Source organism: Bos taurus, chromosome 17 (assembly GCF_002263795.3).
Source record: "Bos taurus isolate L1 Dominette 01449 registration number 42190680 breed Hereford chromosome 17, ARS-UCD2.0, whole genome shotgun sequence".
In the NCBI taxonomy this organism is placed as follows: Eukaryota; Metazoa; Chordata; class Mammalia; order Artiodactyla; family Bovidae; genus Bos; species Bos taurus.
Window position 1 is genome coordinate 40,040,025 of NC_037344.1, and position 27,582 is coordinate 40,067,606.

A 27,582-nucleotide genomic window follows, 5' to 3' on the forward strand; every position below is an offset into this window, starting at 1 on the left:
AATACTGAAGTGGTTTGCCATTCCCTTCTCCAGTGGACCACATTCTGTCAAATCTCTCCACCATGACCCGCCCGTCTTGGGTTGCCCCATGGGCATGGCTTAGTTTCATTGAGTTAAACGATAAGGCTGTGGTCCTAGTGTGATTAGATTGACTAGTTTTCTGTGAGTATGGTTTCAGTGTGTCTGCCCTCTGATGCCCTCTTGCAACACCTACTGTCTTACTTGGGTTTCTCTTACCTTGGGCGTGGGGTATCTCTTCACGGCTGCTCCAGCAAAGCGCAGCCATTGCTCCTTACCTTGGACGAGGGGTATCTCCTCGCCGTCACCCTTCCTGACCTTCAACGTGGGATGGCTCCTCTAGGCCCTCCTGTGCCCCGAAGCCACGGCTCCTTGGACGTGGGGTTGGTCCTCCCGGCCACCGCCCCTGGCCTCGGGGGGTTGCTCCTCCCTGCCACCGCCCTTGGCCTCGGGCTTAGGGGCATGGGGTATCTCCTCCCGGCTGTCGCCCCTGACCTCGGACGTGGGGTAACTCCTCTCGTCGCCGCCCCTGACCTCGGACGCTGGGTATCTCCTCTCGGCCGCCCCCCCTGACCTCGGACACGGGGTAGCTCCTCTTGGCCGCCGCCCTTTGGGTATGGGGTCCTCCCGGCTTCTGCCCCTGACCTCGGATGTGGGGTAGCTCCTCTCGGCCATTCTTTGGCGCGCCCGTCGCAGCTGCCTGCGCTTTGGCGTGCCCGTCACAGCCGCCTGCGCACGGGACACAAAATCCAGGTGTAAAAATCAATTTTATTTTTCTGTACCAGAAACAAACAGAAAATGCAGCAAAACAGGATACTACTTACAATATCATCAGCAAATATAAAGTATGTAGGAATAGATCCTAAAAAAAGATGTTCTGGTACAACCTTGTAAATCAACTATACGTCAATAAAAAGAAAGGTGTTCTGTACATGGAGAAAAATGATAAAACTATTGAAACAGGATGTAAATAAGTGGAGAGATATATCGTGTTTGTGAACTGAAAGATTCAATATCATAAAGACTGAATCATAAAAATTCTATATCATAAATTTATCAGATTGATAAAAATAATTTCCATGTAATTACAATAAAAATCTCAACTTTTTTTCTGGAAAAAAAAAAAAAAGACTCTCAGGTATCATTCTTGTTCTGTTGTGAGTTATAAAGGACACAAGGAACACACTCAGCACAGTGCCCGGCAAGAGGTTAACACCCCGATGTCAGTAGTGAGGACTGTGGTTTTGTATTTAATGTCACCCAGTGCCAGTACTCTTGCCTGGAAAAATCCCATGGATGGAGGAGCCTGGTGGGCTGCAGTCCATGGGGTCGCTAAGAGTCAGGCACGCCTGAGTGACTTCACTTTCACTTTTCACTTTCATGCATTGGAGAAGGAAATGGCGACCCACTCCAGTGTTCTTGCCTGGAGAATCCCAGTGACAGAAGAGCCTAGTGGGTTGCTGTCTATGGGGTCGCACAAAGTTGGACATGACTGAAGTGACTTAGCAGCAGCAGCAGCAGTGCCAGTGACACAGAAAGAGGGCTCAGGTTCCTAAATTGCACCCTGTTCCACTCAGGCAATGAAGACGAAGATCAGAAGCTTGGTTCAATATCAAAAGTGATCGCTAGTGAGAAGAGAATGCACCAAGAGCAAGGCAGCTGATTTGAAGAGAGTCCAGAACTTGGGTGGCCTTGTGGTTTTTCTCAGGTGATGCCCAGCTTTTGTGCACAGCCCTCGAGTTGTCTCTGTCTTGAGTGCGTGGGGCTGTGAATCCAAGATCCACGTCAGGCACGACTTAGCCTTCCAGGAAGGGATTTATTCCGTTTCTTTGGATGGAATGTCACAGACGGTTCTAATTCTCAGCCCTACATGGTTGTGTGCTTCTCATAAAATGGTGGGACTGCGTGTAAACCAGACAGAGCTCTCCCCACCCAGGGCTCACGTGGAAGCTGGCCTTGTTTGGCACAGGCTGTGACAGCTTGTCCTGTGCCCCAGCATTTGACAGTAAATGTTTTCAAAGATGTATCTGTCTTAAGTTTGATTTTTTTTATTTATTTTTTTTGGGGCTGTACTCTGTGGCATGTGGGATCTATTTCCCTGATAAAGGATCGAACCCATAACCCCTGCATTGGAAGCATGGAGTCTTAACCACTGGACCACCAGGGTTAAAGGATTCCTTGGACTTAAAACTTTATCATGAGAACAAAAGGATGCACTGAGAATGACTGTACATACTGTACTCTTGCCTAGAGAATCCCATGGATGGAGGAGCCTGGTAGGCTGCAGTCCATGGGGTCGTGAAGAGTAGGACATGACTGAGCAACTTCACTTTCGTGCATTGGAGAAGGAAATGGCAACCCACTCCAGTGTTCTTGCCTGGAGAATCCCAGGGATGGGGGAGCCTGGTGGGCTGCCGTCTATAGGGTCACACAGAGTCAGACACGACTGAAGCAACTTCACAGCAGCAACAGCACAGGTCAAGAACCACATATGATTTACCTACCAGTTAAGGCCTAGGATTTGTCACCAAGTTTATTCATTCCCCCTCAACCCCCTGCCCAACCCCACACCCAGGGCCTGGCTCCATTCCCCGCTTCCCCTACATCCAGGACAGCCCCAGATTCGGACTCCTTATCCTCGTAAGTCTCTAGGCAGCCTCTTCCGATCAATGAGAAGAAAGTGCCATTTGAGCTGATACACACACACTCATCCTCTATGCCTAGAAACGAGTTCCTGCTGCTGCTGCTGCTGCTGCTAAGTCACTTCAATCGTGTCTGACTCTGTGTGAGCCCATAGACGGCAGCCCACCAGGCTCCCCAGTCCCTGGGATTCTCCAGGTAGGAACACTGGAGTGGGTTGCCATTTTCTTCTCCAATGCATGAAAGTGAAAAGTGAAAAATGAAAGTGAAGTCACTCAGTTGTGTCCGACTCCTAGCAACCCCATGGACTGCAGACCACCAGGCCCCTCTGTCCATAGGATTTTCCAGGCAAGAGTACTGGAGTGGGTTGCCATTGCCTTCTCCGGAGAAATGAGTCCCTAATCACAAGGAAATATGAGTGCCTGTGCCGTGAATTCATGTCTCCTCACCTAAGAGCTGAACCATTCCTTCGCGCGATGTAACACAGGGCAGCGTCTCCATCCATGCCCTGTTTCCTCTCTGGCTGCGTGTCCTTGGTGGTCTTCGATCCCATCCCCAACCCTCTGCATCTGTAAGAGTCCCACTAAGGTGGCACTTTGTTTCTGATTGCAGAGACTCTTCAGCAGCTCCCACTGAAGTAGCTCAGAACCTGGATTTTAATCACAAACTTTCATCTAGTGGGTTTTTATAGCCTGAACAGCTGCTCTTCCTAATTCACTGCTCCAGGTTCCTGTAAGACCGGCTGCTAAGAAAGCTCGGGCACCTGCAGTAGACTTGGTGACATGCCTGGGGCAGCTGCCTCTTTGGAGGCACTGGAAAGGGGTTGTAGGTCATCTGGATTTAGGTAGAAAGATGACTTCCAGGTTGAGTGACACCTGAAATATTTCCCCACATTTTCAGAGGTCAGTAAAAATCACATCAGGTCTCTCTTCTGGGTCTTCATGTATTTAGCTATTTCCTACTCTGGTAGCGGGCCACAATCCAATGATACATGTGTAATAAACCAGTGAAGATCACTGCTTTTGTTATTTTCATAGATTTAAGAGCAGTACATTTTTGTTTTTTTAATGGATCTGGTCTCTGCCAAACTGTATGTGTTGTTTATACAACAATATATGGAGACCAGGACTTCCCTGGTAGTCCAGTGGTCAAGAATCTGCGTTCCAATTCCAGGAGATGCAGGTTCAATCCCTGGTTGGGGAACTAAGATTCCACCTGCCTTGGTGCAACTGAACACTTGCAGCACAACTAGAGAGAAGCCTATGCACCACAACAGAGATCCAGAGCAGCCAAAAATAAATAAACAAGTAAATACATAAATATTTTAAAAAATATATGGAGACTATTGAAATCTTTGGTTTCAAACTGAGGAGCTTCTTTAAGTGGTTCATAGGTGGGCATGTATCCCACCCACGGGCTTTCATTAATCCAGGTCTTGTCATGTCTGTTTTCTGCTCCTGCATCTGACCTCATGGCTAGATAATTTAAGACACTTGGCTTTCCCACAGAAACAATGTGATACTGGACTTGAGGACTGACTCTTCTTAGGTATAATCCCAATGACCATATTAAATCAATTAGTCATAACAGATATTACAGCCAATATATCATACAGTATCACACCTTGAATGATGTGTAGAAGGTAATAAAGAGAACCATGGGGATGCATCAGTAATATATGTATATGGGATACAGTGTGATATAATAAAGACAATTTTTTTGAGGCTTTGAAACTTCTGCCTCCTGTTTGACACAAGTTCCTGATTGAACTCAGAGGGCTTCTCTGAGTTTGATGGACATGGGAACAGACTTCTTGATAGCTGTTCAATAAATTGATCCAAGGTTGGTTTCTTTATGAAACGTTTTTCTCACCATGAATTTATTTAGAGATTCCATTCTAAAGAAGATCAGCCCTGGGTGTTCTTTGGAAGGATTGATGCTAAAGCAGAAACTCCAGTACTTTGGCCACCTGATGCGAAGAGTTGACTCATTGGAAAAGACTCTGATGCTGGGAGGGATTGGGGGCAGGAGGAGAAGGGGACGACAGAGGATGAGGTGGCCGGATGTCATCCACTGACTCGATGGACGTGAGTTTGAGTGAACTCTGGGAGATGGAGATGGACGGGATGCCTGGCATGCTGCAACTCATGGGGTTGCAAAGAGTCAGACAAGACTGAGTGACTGAACTGAACTGAACTGAACTGAAACACAAAAGAGCTGTAAACTGCGGAAAATTCTGAAAGAGATGGGAATACCAGACCACCTGACCTGCCTCTTGAGAAATTTGCATGCTGTCAGGAAGCAACAGTTAGAACTGGACATGGAACAACAGACTGGTTCCAAATAGGAAAAAGAGTACATCAAGGCTGTATACTGTCACCCTGCTTATTTAACTTCTATGCAGAGTACATCATGAGAAATGCTGGGCTGGAAGAATCACAAGCTGGAATCAAGATTGCTGGGAGAAATATCAATAACCTCAGATATGCAGATGACATCACCCTTATGGCAGAAAGTGAAGAAGAACTAAAAAGCCTCTTGATGAAAGTGAAGGAGGAGAGTGAAAAAGTTGGCTTAAAACTCAACATTCAGAAAACGAAGATCATGGCATCTGGTCCCATCACTTCATGGGAAATAGATGGGGAAAGAGTGGAAACAGTGTCGGACTTTATTTTTTGGGCTCCAAAATCACTGCAGATGGTGATTGCAGCCATGAAATTAAAATTACTCCTTGGAAGAAAAGTTATGACCAACCTAGATAGCATATTCAAAAGCAACAACATTACTTTGCCAACAAAGGTCCATCTAGTCAAGGCTATGGTTTTTCCAGTGGTCATGTATGGATGTGAGAGTTGGACTCTGAAGAAGGCTGAGCGCTGAAGAATTGATGCTTTTGAACTGTGCTGTTGGAGAAGACTCTTGAGAGTCCCTTGGACTGCAAGGAGATCCAACCAGTCCATTCTGAAGGAGATCAGCCCTGGGATTTCTTTGGAAGGAATGATGCTGAAGCTGAAACTCCAGTACTTTGGCCACCTCATGGGAAGAGTTGACTCATTGGAAAAGACTCTGATGCTGGGAGGGATTGTGGGCAGGAGGAGAAGGGGACGACAGAGGATGAGATGGCTGGATGGCATCACTGACTCGATGGATGTGAGTCTGAGTGAACTCCGGGAGTTGGTGATGGACAGGGAGGCCTGGTGTGCTGCCATTCATGGGGTCGCAAAGAGTCAGACACGATTGAGCAACTGAACTGAACTGAAGTGTTGTACCCACTGTGGAGAACAGTATGGAGTTTCCTCAAAAAACTGAAAACAAACTCAGCAACCCCACTCCTGTGCATACATCCAGGCAAAAACATAATTCAAATAGATCCATGCACCCCAGTGTTCATTGTGGGACTGCTTACAATAGCCAAGACATGGAAACAACGGAAATGTTCAACAGATGGATGGATAAAGAAGATGTGGTACATACATACAATAGATTATTACTCAGCCATAAGAAGGAACGAAGTAGTGCCACTTACAATAACATGGAAGGACCTAGAGATTGTCAGACTAAGTGAAGTAAGCCAGATGGAGAAAGAAATTTATCATATGATATCGATTCTCTAGTTGTACTGCATGGGTTTAGTTGCACTGAGCATGTGGGATCTTAGTTCCCCAATAAGGAACTGAACCTGCAATTGGAAGGTGGATTCTTAACCACTGGACTACCAGGGAAGTCCTGGTCTCCATATTTTTGTATAAACAGCACATATAATTTGGCTGACCAGATCCATTAAAAAAAAACCAAAAAACAGTGGAATCTAAAGTATGACAGGAATTGACTTATTTATGAAACAGAAACAGACTCATAGACATACAAAGCAAATTTATGGTCACTAAAGGGAGAGGGGATGGAGGGAGGGATAAATTAGGAGTCTGGGATTAATAGAGACACAAGAATGCTCAAACTACTGCACAATTGCACTCATCTCACACGCTAGTAAAGTAATGCTCAAAATTCTTCAAGCCAGGCTTCAGCAATATGTGAACCGTGAACGTCCAGATGTTCAAGCTGGTTTTAGAAAAGGCAGAGGAACCAGAGATCAAATTGCCAACATCCGCTGGATCATGGAAAAAGCAAGAGAGTTCCAGAGAAACATCTATTTCTGCTTTATTGACTATGCCAAAGCCTTTGACTGTGTGGATCACAACAAACTGTGGAAAATTCTGAAAGACATGGGAATACCAGACCACCTGACCTGCCTCTTGAGAAACCTATATGCAGGACAGGAAGCAACAGTTAGAATTGGACATGGAACAACAGACTGGTTCCAAATAGGAAAAGGAGTAGGTCAAGGCTGTATATTGTCACCCTGCTTATTTAACTTCTATGCAGAGTACATCATGAGAAACGCTGGACTGGAAGAAGCACAAGCTGGAATCAAGATTGCCGGGAGAAATATCAATAACCTCAGATATGCAGATGACATCACCCTTATGGCAGAAAGTGAAGAGGAACTAAAAAGCCTCTTGATGAAAGTGAAAGTGGAGACTGAAAAATTTGGCTTAAAGCTCAACATTCAGAAAACTAAGATCATGGCATCTGGTCCCATCACTTCATGGCAAATAGATGGGGAAACAGTGGAAACAGTGTCAAACTTTATTTTTGGGGGCTCCAAAATCACTACAGATGGTGACTGCAGCCATGAAATTAAAAGACGCTTACTCCTTGGAAGGAAAGTTATGACCAACCTAGATAGCATATTCAAAAGCAGAGACATTACTTTGTCAACAAAGGTTCGTCTAGTCAAGGCTATGGTTTTTCCAGTGGTCATGTATGGATGTGAGAGTTGGACAGTGAAGAAGGCTGAGCGCTGAAGAATTGATGCTTTTGAACTGTGGTGTTGGAGAAGACTCTTGAGAGTCCCTTGGACCACAAGGAGATCCACCAAGGACTGAGATCCTAAAGGAGATCAGTCCTGGGTGTTCTTTGGAAGGAATGATGCTAAAGCTTAAACTCCAGTACTTTGGCCACCTGATATGAAGAGTTGACTCATTGGAAAAGACTCTGATGCTGGGAGGGATTGAGGGCAGGAGCAGAAGGGGACAACAGAGGATGAGATAGCTGGATGGCATCACTGACTCGATGGACATGAGTTTGAGTGAACTCCGTGAGTTGGTGATGGACAGGGAGGCCTGGCGTGCTGCAATTCATGGGGTCGCAAAAAGTCAGACACGACTGAGTGACTGAAATGAACTGAACTACATATAAAATAGATGATCAACAATAACTTACTGTATAGCACAGGAAACTATATTCAATATTCTATCATAAGCCATAAGAATAAAGCCAAAAGAATATGAACATATATATATATATATATATATATATATATATATATATAAGTGAATCACTTTGCTTTGTAGCAGAAACTAACACAACATTGTAAATAAACTGTACTCCAGTAAAATAGATGAAAAAAAAACGAACTCCTCTTGACTATTTACTGTTTGAGGAAGGTACTATGATTCTTTTCCCTTACAGAGCAGGGAATGGAGGTATTGGCAGCTGAGGCCCCTTGCTGAAGCTGCACAGGGGATCAATGATGGAACCAGGATCCCAGCCTAGGCTGTGGGTTCAGGGACTTAGTGGGAGTCCAGCATGTGAGAGGGGAAATGGAGTCAGAACATGGGGCTGTAGCCACAGTGGGAGGCACCTAGCTGGGTGAGCACTTTTCCACGAGGCAGGGTCTGGCCAGGTCAGTCCCAGCTGTTTTGTCTCATAAGCACCTGCCCTTTCTTCCCAGGGCCTCAAGTGTCTACTGGCACCCCATTCTGCATCATTTGCACACAAGATGCTTCATTCATAATACCGAAATGAGTCATCAGTAGTAGATATAACCCACTTATTTGCTATAATAAGAAAGAGCTCATTAATAGTTATTTTCTGTGTTGTTTGTTCCTTTATTAAATCTTGAAAACTTTTTATTGGAGTATAGTAGATTTACAATAGTGTGTTAGTTTGAGGTGTACAGCAGTGATTCGGTTATACATACAGAAGTACATATATCTATTTTCCCAAATTCTTTTTCATTGTATGTTAATACAAAATATTGGGTATAGGTTCCTGTGCTGTACAGTAATTCCTTGTTGCATAATTGATATAAAATGATATTTGTCTTTCTGTGTCTGACTTCACTCAGTACGATAATCTCTAGGCCCATCCACGTTGCTCTAACTGGTATTGTTTGATCCTTTTGAACGGATGAGTAACATTCCATCACATATATATGTACCACAACTTCTTTATCCATTCCTCGGTTGATAGACATTTAGGTGGCCTCCATGTCTTGACTGTTGCAAATAGTGTTGCAATGAACACTGGAGTCCCTGCATCTTTTCAAATTGTGGTGCTCTCCAGATATATGCCCAGAAGTGGGACTGCAGGATAAAATGGTAACTCTATTTTTAATTGTATTATCTTCAAGTTTCTATGTAAAAAGTTCTATACAGTGTTTCAAAACATATCATTAAATATTATCTTTGGAAATTTGGAAAAAAAGAGAAGTGAGATTCCTCCCAAACTTCCCTCCAGCCACACCCTGTGCATTCTTCCAAATCCCACCCCCACACAACAGTGTCCTGGAAATTTTTCAAATTAACGAGAAATAGAGAAGTATTGTTGGTATGGAGTTGATCAGTATGTAGACTCACACAGACACACACATTTCAGAAGTTCTGGGTGTTTTTCACCACAAATTTCTCATTTATGTTTGGGTTCATTTAGGTGAATCACAGTCTCATTCAAATTCCTAAGATCTCACACTCATGTTGTTAGCAACACAGAAGACTTTTAAAAGATAACAAAGCTTCCTTTTTCAACCAAGTTATAAAAGCTAAATAGAAAATAGCTTTTCTAAAATTAGGTGTGCTGTGGAATGGCTGCTGTTTCTTTCCCAGATGGGTGTGTGTGTGTAGTTCTCACGAGTTATTTGAGTCCTAACAGTCTGTTGTTTAATATAAAAATAATTACATTAGCACCTTTCATCCTTAAGTGCTGTATAAAGTAGTGGCTTTCTTGATACCACAGGAAGCGGCTAGTTTGGGAAGGCCACATAGTGACCATCTGTGAGCAAGGAGAAACCTTGGCTACAAAGCCCAAATAGCCCTCCATTTTTGGGAAATAGTATATTGAATTGGCCAGAAAGTTCGCTTGGGTTTTCCACATGATATTATGGAAAAATCTAAACTAACTTTTTGGTTAGCCCCATATTAACATTAACTTCCTAATACACAGGTGTTAATATTTCCCTATTTCATAAAACTTGGCTTTCTATTGTTGCTATTGTTCGGTCGCTAAGTTGTGTCTGACTCTTTGCAACCCCATGGATTGTAGCCCACGAGGCTCCCCTGTCCGTGGGATTTCTCAGCAAGAATACTGGATTGGGTTGCCATGTCCTCCTCCCGGGGATCCTCCTGACCCAGGAATCGAACCTGTGTCTCCTGAATTGCAGGCAGATTCTTTGCCACTGAGCCACCAGGGAAGTCATGGCTTTCTATATTATTCCTCAAATAGATTGAAGGAATTACTTGTATCTGAACTCTCAGAAAATAAATTTTAAGTTCAATGCTTCCTTCCTGGAACAGACCATGAAAACAAAAAGCAAGATAGGTATCACTGACGTGCACTCTGTGCTGCGTCCAAAGTGGTTCTGTGGACAAGAGGTTGGTACCTGGGGCACCACCTCTCCATGTGTCACCAGGCTCCCTAGCCCCAGGTAACTGGCTTCCCAGTCAGTGTGGGCTTCCTCCTTCTGGCTGTGACTTTATGGATGATTTTTGGTGAATTGGAAAAAAACAGACATCCTGATCCTCACATCTTTTGTTAGGATGTGGAAATGTGAAAACAAAAGAAAGGATGGAAAGAAAGAGAAGGAGGGGGGAAGGAAGGAAATAAACTCAAAGCAATTTAGAGCCTAGTGAGTGATTTTATTTCTAATTAAGGAAGGCTAAAAATGCGCCATGGTGGTTACCAACTTCTGTAGGGCTTAACACACACATTGAGAATGTTTTTCAATGAAAATATAACCTTTTAAAAAATATATTGCACTTCTTAAAATTAGTATTAAGCATACTCCATAGGTTTTCAACAAATATTCTTTGATGATGCTAACAAGATACAAAGCTAAGAAAAATGTATAAATTAGAATGAGTTCTAGTAAACTTGACATTTAACTCCACAATCAGGCTTCTTTAAATATACTGTCAAGAATTCAGAAACCTGGGCTTGATCTAATATCCCAGGCACAGGTGGCTAAAATACCAGGACATATGTTTTCTGAATCTGGCATTTATCCTGGCTTTTTGAGATGTTTGGAAGAAATTCTAATATCATTATAAATTTAGGACTATAGTTTTCCCTATTATTCATATATAACACTTCTGAAGTATGCCAGCTGTGTTGACGAAAGTGCCTAGAATGCATAGCAATCTGGATCTAGCTATTCTCTTCCCAGGACTCAGGAAATCTTAATTGAGCAAATTGAAAACAACCCATTCAATAGAGAGGCCCCTGGTATGTGGTCCCACTGTCTCTGGACACAAAGAAAATGGCACTGAAAATAAGCGCTTGGGGCCCATATGGGCTCTTGCAGTTGGGGAGGAGTTCGTAGGAAGTTTCTCTGTGTTGTCATCATTGTTGAAGTTTTTAGTGTGACTATTGGTCTGCATAGTGCCAGCCACATCTCAAATGGCTGTGAGTAACTTGAGGTGTGAGATCTGTCTTACTTGACTTTCTATTGACAGCATCCACAGCCTTCTTCCTAGTACTTAGCACAGCCTAGCAGATCATGAAAAAATGATAGGAGATGGAGACTGAAATCTCGTTCTTTTTTCATGCAGAGTCTTTGATAACAAACCAAGTTGCAGAAGGAGGTGGGGGACGGGGGTTGTGGAATGAGCTTTTAAGTGTGCATGAACTTGAGAATTATTCTCCTTCTCGGTTATTCAGTAGTGATTCAAGGACTACTTAGCTTTTATTTATTTTTTCTTTTGCTGAAACTTGGTTATACTCTTATGTTCACAATGCCTGTGCTACCACCCCTAGTGCAATTCTGTACTGTAAAGCTAATTGGACAATTAACTTGGGAGGAACACACTTCCTAACCTTTGAATTAATAACAGTGCCAACACATTAGAAAACTCCGAGGGTGAGGGCAGTCACCAACCAGGCACTTAATTATATTTCAGGAACTGTGGCCTGGGCACAAGCAGAGACTTGGGAACCTCCTGTGTAGCTTTCCTGTAGCTTGAATATTTGAGTCCACTCATATTTCAGACTCTGGTAGGGCCCATCCGCCAACTATGGGTAAAAGACTGGTTGCAGAATGATTGGGTACTCATCACAAATCCTAACAATTCCCGACAGAATAAGTTCTAGTGTTGCTAGAAGTCCTCACGTATCTTGAATTATCGCCTGGATAAGGAAAACATTAATCTCCCTGGAGAAGTACAGAAAAAAAAAACAATAGAAATGTGCCTTCTCTCTAAGGATAAATAAGGCAGCATTTATAATGCTTTTCATGACAAATCTACATGTGTGGTCTTAATGAAAAACTGAATATGGAAAAAGAGCCAGTTGAAGAATTTTTTATTTTTCCCCTATTTACATGCTAATCTGCCCTCTATTCTTTATAATGTTTCAGTTTTCCCATTGATAAAATGAGCATTGCATTAGTTTTCTGTTGAGCATAATCTATTGCCACTAAATTAGAAACTGAAGCTCTGGTACTTTGGCCACCTGATGTGAAGAGCTGACTCATGCTGGGAAAGACTGAGGGCAGGGGAAGAAGAGGATAGTAGAGGATGATATGGTTGGATGGCATCACTGACTCAGTGGACATGAATTTGAGCAAACTCCAGGAGATAATGAAGGACAGGGAAGTCTGGGTGCTGCAGTAAACAAGAACATCTTAAAGCAACACCATTTATTTGCTCACAGAAGCAAATCATAGATTAGAAGTAGATTAGAAGTCAGGGAAGTCTAGGCTTGATTCTCTTCTCAGAACTCACTAGGCTGAGTTTCAAAGTGTCAGGTGTGACAAAGATCAAATCTGAGGTCTGGGGTCTCTTCCAAGTGCATGTCTTTGTGGCAGATCTCAGTTCCTTGTGGCTATAGGACTGAGGGCCTATTTCTCTGCAGCTGTCAGGCAGGGAACAGTCTCAACATCAAGAAGCTGCCCACATCCCTTTGTCGATGGTCCCTTCTATCTTTAAAGCCAGCAACAGACACCCTCCCTCATGTCCAAATCCCTCTCACATTTCAAATCCCTTTTACCCAGAGGAGCCCAGGTCCTTTAAAGAGCTTGAGTGATGAAGTTAGGGCCACCAAGGAGAAACTTCCTTTCTTAAAGTCAGTTGATTTGGAATCCTAACTACACCTGAAAAATCCCTTCACAGCAGTACCTAGGTTAGTATTTGGCTGAATATCTGGAAGAAGGTGTATATATAAGGACATCTTGGAAGTCTTTAGAATTCTGTCTTCCACGGGGAAAATAATGTTATATAATATTATTATAATCTTAGAGTATTGTCAAATGGATTAGTGAGATAAATGTGTAAAGCACTTAGCATAGTATCTAGTACAATAAGTCTAAAGAAGTGGGATCTAGTATTCTTAATGCCTCACTATACTATGTTTTCATAACTACATGAATTTTAAAATTATATTATGATAAACACTTAAGAAATGTAATGGAATATGTTTCTCATTAGTTGGATACTCTACAGAAAACACGTACTATGGTCAGAGTCAAGGAACACAGGAAACTTTATGTTTAGTCTGTTTGTTAAAATTTGATAAACTAATTCAAATTATTTAAAAACAGTGCAATAAAAAAAGGGGAGATGGGGATATAATTCATATTGGTACTCAGCTCAAGCCTCCATATCCTTTGGCATAAAATGAAGTATGGGCGTCTGCATTGTTGTTCACTTCTTGCTTTTTAGTAAAAAAAAAAAATGCACCACAGAATCCATGCCTTAAACACTGACATTTTTCAGGGAGATCTGTTTTGTTTCTACTCCTGCTCTGAATGTAAAATGAATGCTTCAAATGCTCTATCCACACAAAGGCTTGATGCCCCCTTTCTCCCTTCAATAGTTCCAGTTGAGAATAGGCAGCATTATGCAATTTGGTGACCGGGCACCAACAATGAGAATGCTTCTCCCTGGCTATGGGAAGAAAAGCAGCTAAGGGGTTAACAGTAATATTTTGCAAATGGAGGCAAGTGAAGAAAAAATTACATTAGCATAAGAAAAGGTAGGCTTAGGGGATTTTCCACTTCACTGTTTGGTATAAGAGCTCCATGTTACCAAGGAGGAGGATGGCAAGAGAAATCCTAATGTTTATGCTGTTCTTGAAATGCATGGCCATTGTACTCATTGGCTATATTAGGAAAAACATCCTGAGTTAAGCCTGGCAAGAAAGTAAGAGGATTCCTCAGTTAATATCGCTTCTAGAGGAGAGGTGGTTTGTGATTAAAAGTAAAAATATTAAGCAATGATTTTCATTATTAACTAGAATGGACCCCGATGTCTGTAATTAATTTCACTTAAATTTAATAGCTCATTTGAGAAATTGTGCCTAATTCACAGTATCTAAATGTAATTAGCAGATATTTCTTTTTCCTTAATACCTAGACTTATTTAAAGATTGCTTAATAGGGAATATCCAATTTCAAGTTATAATTATTTTTGCTAGTTGAAAGCATGCAAAATAACTGCAAAGATTCTTACTGATCTCCTTAGCATAGAACATGTACTACTCAGTTGTCACCTGTTTCTATGAAGGTGCTGAATTTGTTATTGAATCAGTCTTTGCTTCACTTTTATGAATAACTGATCAGTAAAAAAAAAAATTTTTTTTATTCTAAATTTCATTAGATTTAATAACAAAGTGAGCACAACTGTCCAAATAAATCATGATGAATCTCATTAATTAAGACAGAGAAAGGTCAGCTTATTTTAGGTAAATTTCTATGACATTATGTGCTGATAACTATAGGAAAAATGGGGTAGGGTTAGAGGCTAATGAATGCATTGTGTGTTCCTAAGGAAAATCTTTCCAGATTAAACCGGTGAAACTTTGGGTTATTAAAAATGAGAACAAAGATCAAAGATTATCCCAGTCCTGGGAAATTTGCCCATAAACTGATGATAAAATTATTTGTAAGTCAGTTGATAAGATTGATATTCAGGGAATAGGTGTCAGAAATCAGTTGAGACTCAGGAGTTTGGGGGAGAATGGATACATGTGTATTTATGGCTGAGTGCCTTTGCTATCCACCTGTAACTATCACAACATTATTAATTGGCTGTACCTCAATATAAAATAAAAAGTAAAAAAAAATCAGTTGAAAAAGATTTTACTATTACAGACAGATGGTTGTTATTTAGTCGCTAAGTAGTCATGTCTGACTCTTTGCAACCCCATGGACTGTAGCCTGCCAGGCTCCTCTGTCCATGGGATTTTCCAGGCAACAATACTGGGGTGGATTGCCATTTCCTTCTCCAGGGCATCTTTCCAACCTGGTATCAAACCCACGTCTCCTGCATTGACAAGAGGATTCTTTATCACTGAGCCACCAGCGAAGTCCTAAACACAGATTATCACTTTTCAAACTTTTGGAATAGTGGCTTAGCCTTTCATTTAAATCTTGTTTATTTTATCCCTTCTTTTGTTTATTATTTTACACATGGACATTAAAGATCTAGAAGTGATCAAGTTTTCAGATCTTCATCACTGAGAAATGACTTAAATAGATCTGCTTTCCCAACACAACCCTTGATCAGGAAAGGCATTATAAACCAAAGCTTGAGGAAAAGGGAAGAAAACAGGGGAGATAGAAAAGGGTACCAGGTGATTTATCTAAGGTTAACATTATGATATGATTTTGCTACATTTCCCCCTTTTTGTCTTTTTTATTGATGTATTTGAGGTTGATTTACAGTGTTGTGTTAGTTTCTGGTGTGCAGCAAAGTGGTTCAGACAGACAGATAGATGATAGATTCTCTTTCAGATTATCTTCCATTATAGGTTATTACAAGGTATTGAGTATAGGTCCCTGTGCTATACAGTAGGTCCTTGTCAGTTATCTATTTATATAAAGTAGTTTGTATCTGTTAATCCCAAGCTCCTAATTTTTTCCTCCACTCTTCCATTTCCTTTGGTAACCATGAGTTTTTTCCTATGTCTGTGAGTCTGTTCCTGTTTTGTAAATAAGTTCATTTGTATAATTTTTTTGGATTGCACATGTGATATCAAATGACATTTGTCTTTGATTTATTACACTCAATGTGATAATCTCTAAGTCCATTTATGTTGCTACAAATGGCAGTATTTCATTCTTTTTATGGCTGAGTAATAGCTCATTGTACATATGTCCCACATCTTTAACCATTCATCTGTTGATGAACTTTAAGATGCTCCATAACTTGTCTATTGTGAATTATGCTGTAATGAACATTGGCGTGCACATATCTTTTCAAATTATAATTTTCTTCAGATATCTGCCCAGGAGTCAGGTTGCTGGATCATATGGTAGTTGTATTTTTAGGTTTTTAAGGAACCTCCGTACTGTTTTCCATAGCAGCTGCACCACTTCACATTCCAAACAACACTATAGGAAGATACCTTTTTTCTACTTCTCCAGCATTTACTATTTGTAGACTTTTTGATGATGACAATTCTGACCAGTGTGAGGTGATACCTCATTGTAGTTTGGATTTGCATTTCTCTAATAATTAGTGCTGTTGAGCATCTTTCCACATGAGGGTAAGGTGATGTGAAAAAAGCTAAGCTGAGACAAAATGATGTCATGTTATAGTTGCTGGGGGGAAGGGATTGTTAGGGAATTGGGATGGCTATGTACACAGTGCAATATTTAAGATTGGTAACCAACAAGGACCCACTATGAAAAACAAAAAATAAATGGTAAGTCCTGGTTTTGAGTGCCTGCTCATGTAGATATAGAATCATGAGATGTTTAGAGATTGCAGATGACACTCTTCTGCAGACCCAACAGCTGTCCTTTTATAGAGAGGGTAGGGAAAGCACAGAGGGTCAGATTTATTTTACTTCTTGTATTTTTTCTTCTCAGTTCAAGAATCAAAAGACGATGTTTCCTCAACTGAATTTAGCGTTTCTTGTTTAATTGCTCCACCTGACCTCCTCTTTGACTAGGAACCCAGACTCTCAGACATGTTCATGCAGAGTGACCTTGGAATCAGGGGACATTGATTTTCTTCTTTTTTACAGTATGAAGAGTTCAGTCAAGCAGCTATTGACAAACTAAGCCACAGATACCAGAGCCCATGGTAAGTATATTTACATCAATTAATTAATCTTTCCTCCTGAATTAGTGACAGAGTTAATTTCTTTTTATTGGAGTAATTTGCTTTACAATGTTGTGTTAGTTTCTTCTGTACAGCAAAGTGAATCAGCTATATGTTTACCTATATCCCCTCTTTTTTGGATTTCCTTCCCATTTAGGTCACTACAGAGAATTGAGTTAGAGGTCCCTGTGCAATACAATAGGGACTCATTATCTTATTATATACCTCATTATCTATTTTATACCTGCATTGTTCTTCAATTACTCAGCTACATGTTTACCTATACCCCCTCTTTTTTGGATTTCCTTCCCATTTAGGTCACTACAGAGAATTGAGTAGAGGTCTCTGTGCAATATAATAGGGACTCATTATCTTATTATATTTCATTTTCTATTTTATACCTGCATTGTTCTTCAATTACTCAGTCGTGTCTGACTCTTTGCAACCCCATGGACTTCAGCACACCAGGCTTCCCTGACCTTCACCATCTCCTGGAGCTTGCTCAAACTCATGTCCATTGAATCGGTAATGCAATCCAACCATCTCATCCTCTGTCATCCCCTTCTTCTCCTGCCTTCAATCTTTCCCAGCAGCAGGGTCTTTTCTAATGAGTCAGCTCTTCACATCAGGTGGCCAAGTATTGAAGCTTGAGCTTCAGCATCTGTCCTTCCAATGAATATTCAGGATTGATTTCCTTTGTACCTACATGTATGTGTGCTAAGTCACTTCAGCACAGTGGTGTATATATGTCAGCTCCAATCTCCAAATTCTTTCCATTCACCCTTTCCCCCTTTGATGTTCATATGTTTGATCTTCAAGTCTGTGCCTCCATTTCTGCTTTGCAAATAAGATAATCTATACTACTTTTCTAGATTCCACATATATGCATTAATATACGATATTTGCTTTTCTCTTTCTGACTTACTTCACTCAATAACAGAGTTAATTTTTCTTAATTTTTTTATGTCCTATAGGTTTATTTGTACATTTGTGAATTTTTACTCCTAATAAGCACAGAAAATCTTCACTATCTACTCGGTCAGTTCAGTAGCTCAGTCGTGTTCGACTTTGTGACCCCGTGGACTGCAGCATGCCAGGCCTCCCTGTCCATCACCAACTCCCGGAGATTACTCAAACTCATGTCCATTGAGTCGGTGATGCCATCCAACCATCTCATCCTCTGTCGTCCCCTTCTTCTCCCGCCTTCACTCTTTCCCAGCATCAGGGTCTTTTCAAATGAGTCAGCTCTTTGCATCAGGTGGCCAAAGTATTTGGAGCTTCAGCTTCAAGGTCAGTCCTTCCAATGGATATTCAGGACTGATTTCCTTTAGGATTGATTGGTTGGATCTCATTGCAGTCCAAGGGTCTCTCAAGAGTCTTCTCCAACACCACAGTTAAAAAGCATCAATTCTTCAGCACTCAGCTTTCTTTATAGTCCAACTCTCACATCCACACGTAACTACTGGAAAAAACATAGCTTTGACTAGATGGACTTTTGTTGACAAAGTAATGTCTCTGCTTTTTAATATGCTGTCTGGGTTGGTCACAGCTTTTCTTCCAGGGAGCAAGTGTCTTTTAATTTCATGGCTGCAGTCACCATTTGTAGTGATTTTGGAGCCCCCCAAAATATAGTCTGTCATTGTTTCCACTGTTTCCCCATCTATTTGCCAGCTGCCATGATCTTAGCTTTCTGAATGTTGAGTTTTAAGCCAACTTTTCCACTCTCCTCTTTCACTTTCATCAAGAGGCTCTTTAGTTCTTTGCTTTCTGCCATAATGGTGTTGTTATCTGCATATTTGAGGTTATTGATATTTCTCCCAGCAATCTTGATTCCAGCTTGTGCTTTCTCCAGCCCAGCTTTTCTCATGATGTGCTCTGCATATAAGTTAAATAAGCAGGGTGACAATATACAGCCTTGACGTACTCCTTTCCCAATGTGGAACCAGTTTGTTGTTCCATGTCCAGTTCTGTTGCTTCCTGACCTGCATATAGGTTTCTCAAGAGGCAGGTGAGGTGGTCTGGTACTCCCATCTCTTTAAGAATTTTCCAGTTTGTTGTGATCCACACAGTCAAAGGCTTTGGCGTAGTCAATAAAGCAGAAATAGATGTTTTTCTGAAATTCTCTTGCTTTTTCGATGATCCAGTGGATGTTGGCAATTTGATCTCTGGTTCCTCTGCCTTTTTAAAATCCAGCTTGAACATCTGGAAGTTCACAGTGCATGTACTGTTGAAGCCTCACTCAGAGAATTTTGAGCATTACTTTGCTAGCATGTGAGATGAGTGCAATTGTGCGGTAGTTTGAACATTCTTTGGCATTGCCTTTTTTGGGGATTGGAATGAAAACTGACCTTTTCCAGTTCTGTGGCCACTGCTGAGTTTTCCAAATTTGCTGGCATATTGAGTGCAGCACTTTCACAGCATCATCTTTTAGGATTTGAAATAGCTCAATTGGAATTTCATCACCTCCAATAGCTTTGTTCATAGTGATGCTTCCTAAGCCCACTTGACTTCACATTCCAGGATGTCTGGCTCTAGGTGAATGATCACACCATTGTGATTATCTGGGTTGTGAAGATCTTTTTTGTATAGTTCTTCTGTGTATTCTTGCCACCTCTTCTTAATATTTTCTGCTTCTGTTAGGTCCATACCATTTCTGTCCTTTATTGAGCCCATCTTTGCGTGAAATGTTCCCTTTGTATCTCTAATTTTCTTGAAGACACCTCTAGTCTTTCCCAGTCTTTTGTTTTCCTCTATTTCTTTGCTCTGATCACCGAGGAAGGCTTTCTTATCTCTCCTTGCTATTCTTTGAAACTCTGCATTCAAATGGGTGTATCTTTCCCTTTTTCCTTTTCCTTTCACTTTCTTTTCACAGCTATTTGTAAGGCCTCCTCAGACAACCATTTTGCCTTTTTGCATTTCTTTTTCTTGGGGATGATCATGATCTTTGTCTCCTGTACAGTCACAAACCTCCGTCCATACTTCTTCAGGCACTCTGTCTATCAGATCTAATCCCTTGAATCTATTTCTCACTTCCATTGTTAATAGTAAGGGATTTCATTAAGGGGAGGAGTGGGGCAGTGCAAGTGAGATGAGAGCACAGTGCAGGAAAAGGGAACCAGCCTGTTAAGAACAGCAGCTGGATGTTGGAGGGTGGGGCCTTTAACTATATAAATGGTTGTTTTCAATGAAAGAACAAAAACATAACTTTTTTTGGTTAAAAGCCCCTCATTTCAGGCTGTTGGCCTAGAAACCATCATAATGCATCATGTTAGTTAATCAATGTAATCCTATTAAAGTCACACAATGGCTTGAACTGACACTCTCTTGAGTGACTTCACTTTCACTTTAAGGCAGTGGTAACCAAAATGAAACCTGTATGTTCAGTTACAGGCAAAGAGCAAAACCTAGGCTTGTCATCTATTGGAACATATAATTCAGATTTCTAAGGGAAAAGAGATCAGTCAGCATTGCTCTTACAGGAGTACAGATTCAATAATGTCTTTGTTTTCCTTAGATTTTTGGAGGTCAGGGTTTCTGCACTTTTGGGACACTAAGCACAACCTCTGCTTAAAAACCTCCTGGCCTCACTCTCAGGCTTGGCAGAGGCTCTGAAAGAGGATGACTCTACAAGGTCCAGGTGTGCCCACCTGATTACATTCTCTCAGCTGTGCCAAGAGCCATCTCCTTCCTGGGCAAGGTTTGTGTTTAGCCTCCCCAACCGTTCGCATGTTCTGTCATCAGTCAACTGCAGTCACTCAATAAATCCAGCATCTCTTGTATTCAAAGCACTGCTAGACTCTGCAGCCATGGTGCTGAACAAGCCTAAGAACTAAGAGAAGTCACTGGGGACTTCCCTGGTGATACAGTGGATAGGAATCCACCTGCCAATGCAGGGGACACAGGTTCAATCCCCATGGGATTGAAGATTCCACATGCTGTGAGCAACTAAGCACATGAACCTACTGAGGCCTTGTGCAGAAATTACTGAAGCCCATGTCCCTCGAGCCTATGCTCTGAATAAGCGAAGGTGCCACAGTGAGAAGCCCATGCATTGGCAACTAGAGAGTACCCCCGTTCACCTCAACTAGAGAAAGCCTGTGTGCAGCAACATAGACCTAGCTCAACCAAAAAAATAAAAATAAATGAATAAATACATTTTAAGAAAGAGAATTCATTGAAAGATTTAAAATAGGGAACAATGTGATCCAATTAAAAAAAAATCACTCTGGAATATTGAAGTGCTGCATGGAGAAAAAAATTGAAAAGTGACAAGACAGTTGAAGCAAGCTCAGCCAGGAAACAATTTCGTTTCAACAAGTCGCTCTTGAGTTTTCAGTGCGCTCTGTAAACAATCCAAAATCAGTCGTGATGATGAGAGTTGTGAGAAGGAAAGGATTTGAGCTCAGCTTTCAAAGGAACGTAGGCTTTAAATAAATGAGAAGAAGAGATGATGTTTGCTGTGACAATGGGGAGTAAGAATGTATTCAGAGATCGGACGAAAGAGATTTTAGCATTATCTTAATTTTACAGGAGAAGAAATTGAACTTCGGATGCTAAGTAAGGTACACAAACCCGGGTTACAGAGCTAATATCTAGGTCCTAGTTGACTGATTCCACAGATCTGGGTTGGGATCTGGGCTTGAATCTTTTCAGAAGGCTCTTCAAGCGATTCTGATGATCATTCAGGGCTGAGAATGACTTGTGAGGACTGAAAGAAGAAAGGGATGAGCCTGGGGGCATCCACACCAGGAAAAGGTGAGTGAGCATCATGGAAGAAGGAAAGAGCCTCAGAGGCAGGGACCTGAGGACAATGGGAGGCTGTAAAAGGCAGGGAAGAACTCAAGGAGGAGGGTTTATACAAGGAAATGGAAATCCAAGAAAACAATAACAGACAAATATTTGGAACTTATCAATGGTCTCAGAAAAAGCATTGGAGGAAGAGAAGAATGAGTTGAGGGCATATAAGCGGCATTGAAGAATTTTTGTCGGCTGACGTAATAGAGCCAAGAGACTGCTCTGATTCTGAGACCAGAAGTCCAGTCAAGGACAATGACAGGATTTCCTCCATTCTGGGGTATACTTTGAAAATCTAACTCCTTGAAATCAGGATGTGTTTTATGGTAGTTATTTATGGTAGATGGTAGTGACTCTCTTTCTGCCCCCAAGTTCATCTGTTATTGAATCAATGGTGTGCTATCCAATTTATTGCATCTAAAATTGTCATTGTTATTTGAATGAAGCTCCCCTAGCAGTTCTGACCTTGAGGGTAGGTAGGGGAGATCCAAGATTCTGAGCCTCATTTTCAAGTGTAAATACTAGAGACCTGGGTTCGATCCCTCAGTTGGGAAGATCCCCTGGAGAAGGGAAAAGCTACCCACTCCAGTATTCTGGCATGGAGAATTCCAAGGACTGTATAGTCCATAGGGTCACAAGGAATCGGACACTACTGAGTGACTTTAACTACTACTACTAAAGACAGGTAAAAACATACTTCAGCAAACTTGAGATGAAGGTCTGCCATGTGACAAGTTCTCAAAATTTAAAAAGTAATAAGCAGGGTCCTTGCCCAAGTCACTCACAGACTTTCAGGACAGATAGATATAAAAAGATTTCAATACAACATCCACTGATGGAGAATGACCACAATAACGGGGTGTGGGTTGACTTTATTCTTTTCCCTTCTGAATTAAAGGAAACATTCTTTTGTTTTAAATACATAAGTTTCTCTAGACATGAGGTCTGATGATTAACTCATTTTTATGTGGTCTCTTCTCACAGCTGGGTGCTTTCCAATATAAACGAACAGTATGTCTAATTTCAATAAGAAGAATAAAAAGCACAGATAGGAAGTGGGAGAACAGTTTGCAGTCAAATTAAGAGTCAGTTTATAAGAGAATGCACTGCAAATAGTGAATCAGTGGGAATTTCTGTTTTGAGAAGTGAAATCTGTTAAAGTTACACGTTACTGAAAATTGTAGAGCATAGCAGCATCCTGCTTTCTTTCCCTTACCTATAACATAGAGTTTGACATATCAGTTCAGTTCAGTTCAGTTCAGTCTCTGACTCTTTGCGGCCCCATGAATTGCAGCACACCAGGCCTCCCTGTCCATCATCAACTCCTGGAGTTCACTCAGACTCACATCCATAGAGTCGGTGATGCTATCCAGTCATCTCATCCTCTGTCGTCCCCTTCTCCTCCTGCCCCCAATCCCTCCCAGCATCAGAGTCTTTTCCAATGAGTCAACTCTTCGCATGAGGTGGCCAAAGTACTGGAGTTTCAGCTTTAGCATCATTCCTTCCAAAGAAATCCCAGGGCTGATCTCCTTCAGAATGGACTGGTTGGATCTCCTTGCAGTCCAAGGGACTCTCAAGAGTCTTCATATATAATAAGAGTTTGACATATAGGGGCACTCAATACTTGGTGAATCAGATATAAAAGACAAAATCCCTATTCTTAGTGTACTCAGAATGGCACAGATTGGTACAGCTCAAGCCAGAAAAACTGGAGGACTTTGGTCATGAGGACTTCCTGAGTGAGATGAAATTTAAGCTGGGTTTAGAAGGAGAACATTAGGAAAATCTCTGGTTGCCTCCCTGGGTAAACTTGTTATCCATGCACATGAAAGGCTTGCTGAGATTATGAAATCAACAGACTCGTTCACAGGCAAACTTCCTTCCAGAAAGGCACTGCCAACATGACTATGCCCTAATGTCACTATGAAGTTGCCTCTTTGCCATTTATTTGCCAATGTATCATTTGTCTTAGGACTAATGTCTTAAGGACTGGTTCACAGTCCTGTGGATAGCCACTGTCAGTAGATGGCAGGGTTGCGGGTGTGGGTGTCAAGGATGCTGCAGATTCTAAAGTGAGGGTGACCAGACTAGGTGTCAGTCAAGAAGAGAGGAGCAACATGACTTTTAAAAAGTCAAAATTAACTACAACATCCCCTAACTTTTCATTTATTTGAGGGTCACAGCTCTTTTCAGTGTGTTGGCTCTCCTGTGTCTGCCTTCTTATAATCAAAGGATTTGTTTGTCAGTTCCCATTCTCAGGAGGTGCACAACATGGCAAGTGGAAAGAGTGCTGAAATGAAAATCAAGAAAGGCTGGTTTTACCAGGCTTTTTCCTGGTGAAGGAATTTATCCTTCTCCAGGAAAAAAATGAAGGAGGTTTAGCTAGAAAGGAGTACAAAAGTGTTTGCAATGATGCAAAGTCAGAAATAGCTTGCTAAGTCACTACAGTCTTGTCAGACTCTGTGCGACCCCCTAGACAGCAGCCCACCAGGCTTCCCCATCCCTGGGATTCTCCAGGCAAGAACACTGGAGTGGGTTGCCATTTCCTTCTCCAATGTATGAAAGTGAAAAGTGAAAGTGAAGTCACTCAGTCGTGTCCGACTCTGTGCAACCCCATGGACTGCCGCCTACCAGGCTCCTCCGTCCGTGGGATTTTCCAGGCAAGAGTACTGGAGTGGGGTGCCGTTGCCTTCTCTGAGAAATAGCCTAATATCCCCCAGATAAGGGATTGTGAGAAGTGGTGAAGTGGAATCTATAGTGATTAAGAGACGTAGTATATATATACAATGGAATATTACTCAGCCATAAAAAAATGAAACAATCCCATTGCAGCAACATGGATGGACCTAGAGAGTGTCATACTGAGTGAAATAAGCCATAGAAGGACAAAGAGCATATGACACCACTTATATGTGGAATCTAGAAAAATGATACAAATGAACTGATAAACAAGGCAGAAATAGACTCACAGACATAGAAAATAAACTTATGATTACCAAAGTGGGTAAGGGGAATAAATTAGGAGTTTGGGATTAATGCACACATGCTACTATATATAAAATGGATAAACAACAAGAACCTTCTCTATAGCATAGGGAATTTCACTGAATATTTTGTAGCAACTTATAAGGGAAATTAATATAAGAAGAATATATATACTCATATATATACACACACACACACACACACACACACACATGTGTTTTTATGTATGTATATATATATTGGAGAAGGCAATGGCACCCCACTCCAGTACTCTTGCTTGGAAAATCCCATGGACAGAGGAGTCTGGTGGGCTGCAGTCCATCCGGTCGCTAAGAGTTGGACACGACTGAGCAACTTCACTTTTACTTTTCACTCTCATGCTTTAGAGAAGAAAATGGCAACCCACTCCAGTGTTCTTGCCTGGAGAATCCCAGGGACAGAAAAGCCTGGTAGGCTGCCATCTCTGGGGTCGCACAGAGTCAGACACGACTGAAGCGACTTAGCAGCAGCAGTATATATATATATATATATATATATATATATATATACATACATAAAACTGTGCTGTACTGCTGAAACTAACATGATACTGTAAATCAACTACACCTCAATAATAAATAAATAAAATATTTTTAAAAACAAATAAATATTGTTCATAGAGGGGAAAGGGGAGATTCTGAAGACACTTTCCACATTCAAGTCCCCATTTTAACATCTGGAAGCTGTGACTCCTGTGACAAGTTATTTAAACTCTTTATCCCTCAGATTTCCAATCTGTAAAATGATTATAACAGAGTCTACTCTTCTGGAGTAGATATTTTATACAGATGTGTTGTTACACATACAGCACTTTGAACAGCACTTGGTATATATAGTAAATGCTCAGTAAACAGTGTGACCATATGTTTTATTACCTAAAATAGGACATTTTTGAAAGTAAAACAGGAAGCTAATGGAATTAGGTCACCTGGACAACAGACTAACCTGTAGGTATCCTGAGCAAATCAGTCCACTCTGTTAATAAACATTCCCAAATTAGTTAAATAAATGAAATGCATTGAAATAAATAAATTTAAATAAATCTGTTAAAATTCTTATTACACTGTTAGGAAAAACAATCAGTATAGAGATTCAGTATGGGAGAGAAATTTCACACTGTAGAGTTAATCTTACAAAAGTGGAACAGAAATTCAAAGAGACAGAAAAGAAGAAAAGAAAAAATAAGAAAGAAAGAAAGAAATTAAAAATAAATTAGTCTAGTGTTTAATAGACCTCAGAAGGGATCAGAGATAACAGAAGAAAGAAAATCAATAATGTAAGAAAATTTCTCAGAAGGGAATAACATGAATTTCCAGATTGAAAAGCTCTATCAAAGAAAAATGACAACAACTGTATTAAGACATGTCACTGTGAAACTTCACTTCTGGGATGAAGACAATTGCCAAGCCTTCCAGAGGGAGACTGGGACATGTACAAAGGATCCAGAATCAATAAGGCATCACACTTCTTGCCAGGGATCCTAGGCTCTGAAAGACACTGGTCAATGACTGCTCTGTCTACTAGAAAGTGACTGTCAACCTGGAATTCTATACCCTGCTCAACTATCAAGTGGGGAGGTAGAAAAGAGACATTTTTATGCATGTATGTATTCCTCAAATGCATTGTTTCCTGAGAAGCAACTGGAGAATATCATTTAGCAAGATAATAAGGGAAAGTCCAGGAAAAAGAAAGGAATATGATCAAAGAAACAAGAGACCCAACAAAGGTGGTAGGCAAAGAGGATGCTCAAAATGGTAAAAGAGAAGACCAGGAAAGTGGACATGCAGGAGCCCAGAGGAGGAGCAGGGCAAGTGGGGGCCCCCCCAGGGGGCACTTACTTTATACAAATATTGAGTGAAGTCCTGAAGAAGCAAATGAGCTGAAAGTGGCTGATTTTGGAGAAGACAATGCTTGGACAGGGAGCAGAGAGAGATGGGAGTATTGTTAATTATAAACATTTTAGTACTACTTATTTATTACTGGTTTTTCCTGTGGTCATGTATGGATGTAAGAGTTGGACTGTGAAGAAGGCTGAGCGCCGAAGAATTGATGCTTTTGAACTGTGGTATTGGAGAAGACTCTTGAGAGTCCCTTGGACTGCAAGGAGATCCAACCAGTCCATTCTGAAGGAGATCAGCCCTGGGATTTCTTTAGAAGGAATGATGCTAAAGCTGAAACTCCAGTACTTTGGCCACCTCATGCGAAGAGTTGACTCATTGGAAAAGACTCTGATGCTGGGAGGGATTGGGGGCAGGAGGAGAAGGGGACGACAGAGGATGAGATGGCTGGATGGCATCACCGACTCTATGGATGTGAGTCTGAGTGAACTCCGGGAGTTCGTGATGGACAGGGAGGCCTGGCATGCTGCGATTCATGGGGTCACAAAGAGTCGGACATGACTGAGTGACTGAACTGAACTGAATAACTGATTACAATATTATGTAAGTTGAAGGTGTACAATGTAGTGATTTTTAAAAATAATTAATTAGGCTGTGTTCATTCTTAGTTGCAGTATGCAGGATCTTTCATTGCAGCTCAAAGACTTTTCTAATTGTAACTTGCAGGCTCTAGGGCATGCAGGTTCAGTAGTTGTGACGGGGGGTCTTAGTTGCCCTGAAGCATGTGGGATCTTAGTTCCCCAACCAGGGATCAAACCTGCATCTGCTGAATTGAAAGGTAGATTCTTAACCAGTGGACAACCAGGGAAGTCCCACAATACTGTGAT

The 27,582-nt window shown here is 41.3% G+C and overlaps 1 protein-coding gene across 1 annotated transcript in view; it reads left to right on the forward strand.

Annotated features, from left to right (window-relative positions):
- Nucleotides 1-27,582, forward strand: part of C17H4orf45 (chromosome 17 C4orf45 homolog) — a 133,474-nt gene that overhangs the window by 56,743 nt on the left and 49,149 nt on the right. Inside the window, 1 exon segment of the mRNA NM_001077088.2 lies at nt 16,963-17,021. Coding sequence (NP_001070556.1) covers nt 16,963-17,021 — 59 coding nt within the window.